A 9,495-nucleotide genomic window follows, 5' to 3' on the forward strand; every position below is an offset into this window, starting at 1 on the left:
GCATTTAGACAGGTAATTTCATGTGAGTCCCTATGTGATTATGGATCACCCCTGATAAACGATGGTTATATTTTGCAAAATTGTATTTATAGTTTAAAAAGAATAAATCATTTTTTACATGGAAAATACCCTCTGAATTTCAATCAAGCAACTAAAATATTAATTTTTAAAATATAGATTATTTTTGTTTGATAGATAATATCAATTCTCTATTTATAGCAATTCACTGTACATGGTTAAAAGTACTCTATGTCATTAATTGTATAGACTGTGGAAGGTAGATACTCTATCAAAAATTATACTAATTGAAATTCAACCATCCTGATTAAGTGACTTTCTGCAGTCGATTAATAGAGAAACTGTAAACAGAATTTCTTAGATAATCTTTTAATCAATGAAGCATAGTATCAAGAAATAGAACACTTATTCATTAGAACAAACTGTTTAGAATTTCCAGTATACCCTAACAGAAATGAAAAACTCTGATATAATATTACATTTTCCCAAAAAGCTCTATAGTTATAAGAATGCTTTTCATTTACAGAAAATTCTGAATTATAACTATAATTATATAATTATATGAGATGCAATCTAAATTTACAATATAAAATTATATATGTTAGATGTATAAGCTGACAGTGCTAATTAATTTCAAAGTACTCGAATTATTTTTATTAAATTAAAAAAAAAGGGTAAACGAGGTCTTCCAATGCAATTAAATATTTGAATGTTTATATGTAAGCACATGGAAGTGAAGATAATCCAGTGATCCAGCTCAGAAAAAAAGTAGCCTACTTAAAATGCTTCAGCCTGTCAAAAATGCGTATAGTACCTTCTCGTTTGTCCCTCCTCTTTCTGTGCTCATTGCCTAGTGTGCTTCCTGTGTCCACTCATGCAATTCCTAAAGTACACCCTGATATTCCTGCCTCGGAATGTTTGAATTTACTCCTTGCTTTCCCTCAGTTTCCACAAGGTTCAGTATCTCATCCCCAAGACATTGCTTAAATTTAACTACTTCCATAAGGCCTTTCCTTGCCACTCTATTTAAAACTGTAGCCTTTCTTTCTTCTCTTATTTTGCCTTGTTTTTTTCCCTTTGTACTTCCTACCATATTATTCAATTTACCCATTCATGATTTTCAGTCTATGTCTTTATGGGAAGGTAAATTCCATAAAGGAAGGAAGCTTTAGTCTGGTGAGTTCAATACTCTATTCCCAATGCCCAGAATGTTAATTTAAAAAAGAAAACCATTTGCCATGGAGTCAGTTCTGACTCTTGGCAACCTCGTGTTTCAGAGTAGACCTGTGTGCCACAGAGTTTTCAGTGTCTGATTTTTTGGATGTACATCACCTGGGCTTGCTTTCAAGGTGCCTTTGTGTGAACTGAACCTCCAATCTTTCAATAAGTAGTGAAATATTTAACCAATTCACCACTCAAGAACTCCAGAAAAGTGCCTTATAAATATTTCTTGAATAAATCTGTCTTTTCAATATCTATTGTCTTACAAAATTGCCATGTAAATATTTAATTGAATATAGTAAACTTGCCTCAACTTGTATCATATCAGATAGGAGGACTTAGGAATAATCAGAATGCTTTTTCCATAAATGCAATTATTTTGATCAAATAATAAATGTCATATTACATTTTTGTAGTGTACCAGGAACTATTTTAAGTTTTTTGCATATATTAACTCATTTATGCTTCAGACAACTCTATGAAACAATTACTTTTGTCACATCCATTTTAAACAAGAGATAAAGTTGGCCTCAATCATGCAAACCAGTGTGCAAGAAAGCAAGACTGATAAATGAGAAGCTGGTTCCAAAACACACATTCTTCATCAAAAGCTCGTTGTTAAATGCACATTTCTATTGTTGCTTTGAGTAGCTTCACTTATATCCTTTGTATTCATGTTCTTCTGCTGAGACAGAAAATTTTCATTTCTGTTTAACCTCTGTGGTTCTACACTTTTCTTTCCTTTTCTTTTTTTGCAGTGGGATGCCATTACTGAAATGGATGAGCACAATAGGCCTATTCACACATACCAAGTATGTAATGTGATGGAACCAAACCAAAACAACTGGCTTCGTACAAACTGGATCTCCCGTGATGCAGCTCAGAAAATTTATGTGGAAATGAAGTTCACATTGAGAGACTGTAACAGCATCCCATGGGTCCTGGGAACTTGCAAAGAAACATTTAATCTGTATTATATGGAATCAGATGAGTCCCATGGAATTAAATTCAAGCCAAGCCAGTATACAAAGATTGACACAATTGCTGCTGATGAGAGTTTTACCCAGATGGATTTGGGTGATCGCATCCTTAAACTCAACACTGAAATTCGCGAGGTGGGCCCTGTAGAAAGGAAAGGATTTTATCTGGCTTTTCAAGACATTGGTGCATGCATTGCCCTGGTCTCAGTCCGTGTTTTCTACAAAAAATGCCCTTTCACAGTTCGTAACTTGGCCATGTTTCCTGATACCATTCCAAGAATTGACTCTTCCTCTTTAGTTGAAGTAAGGGGCTCTTGTGTGAAGAGTGCTGAAGAGCGTGACACTCCTAAACTATATTGTGGAGCTGATGGAGATTGGCTGGTTCCTCTTGGAAGGTGTATCTGTAGTACAGGATATGAAGAAATTGAGGGTTCTTGCCATGGTAAGAAAGAAACATTTAATTATTTTTATGTTTAAATGATGATTTATTACAAGGTAAATACATTTATTTTCAAATAAGAAATTTTGAATGCTATTACTGGAAGAATTATAGAAATTCATATAACTAAAATAATTTTATTTATTTATTTATTTATTTTCCTCATCCTCTGGGAAAGTTATATGCAAATGTGAAATGAATTGAATACTCTGATATGTGAACCTCAGTATCACCTTCAGGAAAGTTGTGAATTAATATAAATTTCTGGAGTTTATCTTATTTTTATAACAGAAAGGAACAGCAACAATGGCAAAAAAAAAAGGGATATGGTATGGAGATTTGCGTGATCATTATATTTAGGTGGTTTGTAGAGAATATAATATTTGCAGATAATTTAAAAATAATTCTTTCTTTCATATTATAGTAATTCAGTAGTACGTAATATGAAATATTTAAATAAATGAGGATGTATATTTTATTTCAAAGAGTTAAGGGATTGTTCATAAAGTGTTTCTTTGGTGGTTAACTAATGACCTCTTAAGATCTTAGTTTATATTTTCCTACTATTAAATATATAACTTTGTAACATATAACACATTAGTCTTTTTATTTAAATAATATAGTTTGTGTAAGTGTAATTTTCAGGAAATACTAACATAACACAATTCTAATAAAGTTTAAAACTACATTTTTTACAATGTTATGACAATGAAATACCTAAAATATTTTAGATGAAACATTTTTCATGTAACTCATTTTTATGGAGGTTATGAATCTAATTACACACACATGCGAACACTTTTTAATTTTTATATATCCCCTAACACAGATCATCTATATCAGTTTGTGTTTGGATTGAAAATGCTTCATCAAAAAACATTAGTATAGAAAATAATTACTGCATGGTAAATAGTCCCAAACTACAGATATTTCCCTCTCAATAGTAGTTTATTTATAGCATTTATTTAGTACTACATAGAATTTGTTGACTTGTTTGTTTTCACACAGATTGAAAAGTATGATAATGAAAAAAATATAAAAAAAAAATGTTATATGTGTATGAGAGTTGTGGGTAATATATATGAATTCTTAAAGATACTATTTATAAGGGAGCTCTGGTAGTGTAGTGCCTAAGGCACTTGACTGCTAACCAGAAGGCTGGTGGTTCAAACCCACCAGCCACTCCTCAGAAGGAAGATGGGGCAATCTACTTCCATAGTGATACTGCCTCGGAAACCCAAGGAGGGGTCTCTGTGAGTCGGGTCTGACTCGAGGGCATATGACAACAACAACGACATCTATTTATAAAACTCTTAGGTTCTTGAAACTTGAAAAGTTCATTAGAGACTCCAATATTTGGTAATTTGAGAATATTAATATTTTCATGGTATATAAATCATTGGTATATTTTTTATAAAGTATGAACCAACTTTCCTCAACTACAAGTTTATCAATATAGATTGAATCCAAAATATTTATTCTTCTACAACAAAGAATTAGAATGGAATAAAACAAGTCAAAAATGAATATTTTTTGGGGAAATATATAAAATATTTTATATCAGTTGTTGTTGTTGTTGTTATGTGCCATCGAGTGGGCCCTGACTCATAGCGACCCCCCCCCCTTGGGTTTCCGAGGCAGTATCACTATGGAAGTAGGATTGCCCAACCTTCCTAAAAGTAGATACACTAAAAAAAAATCCATGCATCAGTGAGGTCTAGAGACAAAGAGCTAGGGATAAAATATATCGTCCAGAGTAAACAGAAAATTTCTTATAGTTTTTTCATGCCTTACGTTAGTGAGAAGGTAGATATGAATAAGCAAATAATTTTTTAAATTGTTTTATAAACATGATTGTTACTACATTGTTTTTTAATACTATCATAGACTCTAAGATTAAAGGTACTGATCATCCAGTTGCTTGGTGTTTTTACTTAGTATATTTTTTCTGTAAAATATCATTCTTATTTATATTCTTTAAAATCTTTTAATTATTTGGCAAAGATGATATTGAATATATGATAAACAACATCAGTTTATCGAGCAGTACTGCTGGACTCATCTGTTTTCATAGTGCGTTATCTTTAAGGTATTTTAGCTAATTGCAGAAACACAAGGGATGGGCAACAATGCAAATGTCTATCACCTTTCTGTGATATCAGAAACTTTAAGAATTGAACTTGAAATCCTAAATCTATGGTTTACTAACTGTGAAATCATAATCCATTGGTAGAGGTTATTAGCCAATGATAAAAATGTACATGGAAACCTTTTCAAAACAAGTATATATGCCTAAAAGTCACCCAATTGAATATAATTAATTACTATTTACAAAGAAGAAGGAACTCAGAGTGTATCTAGACTCCTCATTTTTAGATATGGGTGTTTAATACTACAACCAGTCTGCATTTTAGAGTATTTGTTTATATGTGTTCTCAGTGCTTAATATTGTTCTTTTCTTTCCTCTGATAATAATTTTTACCCTTGCCTGTGTTGCTTTCAGTCAACAACTCTCACAACCAAATCTCTTAATGACACATGAACTAAAGTTCAAAATTAGTTGGAATTTATATCGATAAACCGTTGCCTCAAATAATGATACAACAAATATCATATATCTGTGTCTTCACGGAGTTAAGTCCTCTCTCCTTCATGCTATTATAGCACATATTTTGTACTAATTTTTTTGTGACTGTGTCACCAAGCCTTTGAGATGAAAGTGGTACAATAAATTTTTAGAAATTTATTGATGTGAGTGATTAGAAGACACAGATATCAGGTCAACTGTGTAATTACATGTAGACACTATTGGTACTTCAGAGCTGAGAGTGCTCAGTTTCTGCTTATATTTGTGAAATAGGCATGCTTCCTTCAGAGAGGGTTGAAGAAGATTTAGAAAATATTTTTATTCCTCATTGTATAACTCAGGATATTAATGTACTGAAAGCAGAATTTAATTTCCTGCAACCACCCAGTGACTAATGCTAAATTGAAAACTAAAGCCTAGATCTACCTCAGACTGTCACGTTGGACACTGTGTGATTTTCCTTCTGTCCTTCTTCCACTTCCCTCTTCTCTTTTTTTTTTTCGCTCTTCTTCCTTCTCTCTGGCTTTATTTTCCTCCTTCCCTTTCACCCTCCTTCCTCCCCACTTCTTTCTTTCTCCCACCATCCCTCTTTCTTCTTTTGTCTATTAGTCTCTGTATTTCTCTTACTTTCTCTTCCCTGGCATTCACCTTGATGCTATAACTTTTTCTGGCTCTCAAACACAGAGCAGAGGAACTCCAAGTTGTTCATTAATAATTAGTCCCTTTTTGCCCTGTTTTTATTTTCTGGAATCCAATATGGACACTGTTAGAAAAACAGCGGTATCTATCTACACATCCATTCTTAACTCCAGACTTCAGAGAATGATGGGAAAATATATGTATAATTCTCTGTAATTTGGTGTTAGACGTGATAATTAGGAAAATTGATGGTAAAGTTTAGGGATTTTCATAATTTGCTAGAAAGAGATTGAGAACTCTTGATATGCTATAAAACAAAGGCAGAATAAACTGGTTTAAAATATAATAATTCCATACATATCCAGGTTATTCATATCTACTAAATGGTATCTATTTACTTGCACTTTAATAAAGTATTATGATATTTTATTCTAAATGTTATACTACTGAATGTTTTTATTTATGGTTGTTTTCTCTATAATACATCTAGATCCAAATTCTAGAAGTTCAAAAGAGAGAGGCAGCTGTAATGATCAGGTGTGGATAGACAAAAAAAAAATCGTATCAAAAATTATATGGAAAAATTTAAAACCAAACAATTTTGGTTACTCTACTCATAATAAGTTGTATTTTATTCTTGACTCAAATTTAAATTATTTATCATAACTATTGTTATTTTATTTCATAGGTTTATAATTTAAAATCTCACTATGGCATATTGATGTTATAGATTTAATTTTTTAAAAAAATTGTCTTGCTTAATTTCTTCCAAATAAGATCAATTTTTTCTAAGTGTTTATATTTAAAAAAATAGCATTTTTTGTGATTTAGGTGAAAGATTACAGAAAAAATTAATTTTCAAGTCAACAGTTCATACACATTTGTTTTGTAACATTGACTGCAATCCCCACAATGTAACATCTCTCTTCCCACTCCCTTTCTGTGGTTACTTTCTTTGCATCCTTCTTTTCTAAGGATTCCTGGCTTCTGAACTTTCTCCTGCAAATCTGCCCTTCTTATCTCCCATCGTTGATTGGTCTAATAAGTGCTCCTCTTTGACATAATTGTTCACCTTGTAGGGTTGTTTATTGTTTGGCTGGAGGTTAAAACAAGGAGTAAATTCAGTTCCAGGCCTAAAAGGTGAATAGCAGCCATAGTCTTAGGAGTTTCACCAGTCTCTATCAGACCAGTAAGCCTTTTTTTTTTTTTTAATCATTGTGGGTTTACTTCCATGTTTGTCTCCTACTCTGTCCAGGATCTCCAATTTTGTTCTCTTTCCAAGTGATTGACAGTGGTAGCCAGCCACCATCTAACTCTTCTGGTCTCAGAGTTGTGTAGGCTGAGATTCCCATGGTCAACTAGTACCTTGAACTAATTGTTTCCATGCATCTTTGATTTTTTTCACTCTTCTTTACTCCAAAATAGGAGAGAACAATCGTTGCATCTTAGGTGGCTGCTTGCAAGCTTTTAAGGTCCCAGTCCCTACATACTAAAGTAAAATGTACAACAATGTTTTTGTGTACTGTTTTGTCAGTTGAGCTTGATGTCCTCTGTAATATGGCTGTAAACCTTCAGGCCTAGCAACTCAATCCCTCAAGGTGTTCGATCATGGCTAAGAAGTTATTGTAATTTTGCCCCCATTCACTCTAATATATATATATATATATATATATATATATATATATATGGACATTTTTATAGCACATATAAGTACATGTATGGAAATATCATCTTCCAGACTTACGTATGGTCATGGGTATAATCCCATTCACCTACTCATACTGATTATATTGCCTGTCTACCTATGTAGCCGTTCATCAACTAGTGTCTGTTATTATTGATAATGCAAGATTGTGCATGTAATAGTATTGTGTGCCAGAATTGATTCTTAAAGTACTAATTTACATCAAATTCTCCTTCACTTTATATATCTAAGAGTATTTTAATACTATGGAAGGAATACTTGGAATAAATTAGCATGTACAATTCAATACAAGTTTTGTGCTTTTGTATACATTTTAAAGTGACATGTTGTAATTGTTTTTGTTGTAAGGTGCTATCAAGTTGACTCCAATTCATAGTGACCTTTTGTAGAACAGAGTGAAACCCCGCAGAGTCCTGGACCATTTTCACATTTCTTGCTTATACTTGAGCCCATCATTGCAGCCACTGTGTCAATGTTTCTCGAGTGTCTTCCCCTTTTTTGCTGACCCTTTGCATTATCAAACATGTTTTCTTTTCCAAAGACTGGTTCCTTCTGGTATAACTGAAGTATGTGGGAAAAGCCTGGCAATTCTTGCTCCAAGGAACATTCTAGCTGCACATCTTCCAGCACAGATTTGTTCTTTCTTCTGGCAGTCCATAGTACTTTCAGTATTCTTCACCAACACCACCATTCAAAGGATTTGACTCTTCTTTGCTTTTTCTTCTTCATTGTCCAGCTTTTACATTCATGTGAGGTGATTGAAAACACCATGGTGGTTTAGGATCACCTTAGTCTTCAAAATAACATTTTTTTTTTTCCTTAACACTTTAAAAAGGTCTTTTCCAGTAGATTTGCCCAGTGCAGTATAACATCTGACTTCTTGACTGCTTCTTTGATGGGTGTTGATTGGGGATCGTGGCAAAATGAAATCCCTAAGAAGTTTAGTCTTCTCCATTTATAATGATGTTGCTTATTCCTCCACTTGTAAGGATTTTTGTTTCTTTATGTTGAGCTATAATTCATACTGAAGACTGTGGTCTTCTATCTTTCTCAGTAATTTCTTCAAGTTCTCTCCACTTTCAGCAAGCAAGGTTGTATCATTTGCATATTGTAAGATGTTAATGATTCTTCAGTCCTGGTGCTGTGTTCTTCTTCATACAGTCCAGTTACCCAGATTATTTGCTTAGTGATTGAATTAGTATGGTGAAAAGATACAACCCTGATGCACACCTTCTCTGATTTTAAACCATGCAGTATCCCATTGTTCTGTGTGAAAGACAGGCTCTTGGACTATTTACAGGTTCCTCATGAGCACAATTAAGTATGCTGGAATTGCCATTATTTGCAATGTTGTCCATAATTTGTTATGCTCCACATAAAATGCTTTTGCATATTCAAAAAACACAGATAAACATCTTTCTGGTATTCTTTGCTTTCAGCCAATATCCATCTGAAATCAGCAATGATATCCCTCATTCCACGTCCTCTTCTGAATCCAGCTTGAATTTCTGGCAGTTACTTGTCAATATACTGCTGTAACCATTTTTTAATTATCTTTAATAAAATTTTACTTGAGTTTGGTATTAACTGTATAATTCAGTAATTTCCACATTCTGTTGGATCACTTTTCTTTGGAATGGGCACAAATATATTTCCCTTCCAGTCAGTTGGCCAGGTAGCTGTTTTCCAAATTTCTTGGCATAAGCAAGTAAGCACCTCCAGTGCTACATCCATTTGTTCAAATATCTCAGTGTGTTGTCTGACAATTCCTGGTGACACTGTGGTGACATATAGACGTGAGTTTTGAGGCTGAGCCTCTGGTGTTTAAAACCCAGCGAGATACACCTGGTGCATAGGTAACAGCCCAGTTTATAGACTGAGACAGACTAGGAAGAAGGAAGAGGCC

At 33.3% G+C, this 9,495-nt stretch overlaps 1 protein-coding gene across 1 annotated transcript in view; it reads left to right on the plus strand.

The window, feature by feature from the left end:
* Nucleotides 1–1,997: 1,997 nt before the first annotated feature.
* LOC103208103 (ephrin type-A receptor 6) overlaps nt 1,998–9,495 on the plus strand; it is a 1,324,606-nt gene continuing 1,317,108 nt past the window's right edge. The window contains exon 1 of the mRNA XM_007953778.1: nt 1,998–2,661. Coding sequence (XP_007951969.2) covers nt 2,016–2,661 — 646 coding nt within the window. The 5' untranslated portion in view covers nt 1,998–2,015. The remainder of the gene's footprint in view (nt 2,662–9,495) is intronic.

Source organism: Orycteropus afer, unplaced genomic scaffold (genome assembly GCF_000298275.1).
Source record: "Orycteropus afer afer isolate SDZICR_OR568_19922 unplaced genomic scaffold, OryAfe1.0 scaffold00412, whole genome shotgun sequence".
In the NCBI taxonomy this organism is placed as follows: domain Eukaryota; kingdom Metazoa; phylum Chordata; class Mammalia; order Tubulidentata; family Orycteropodidae; genus Orycteropus; species Orycteropus afer.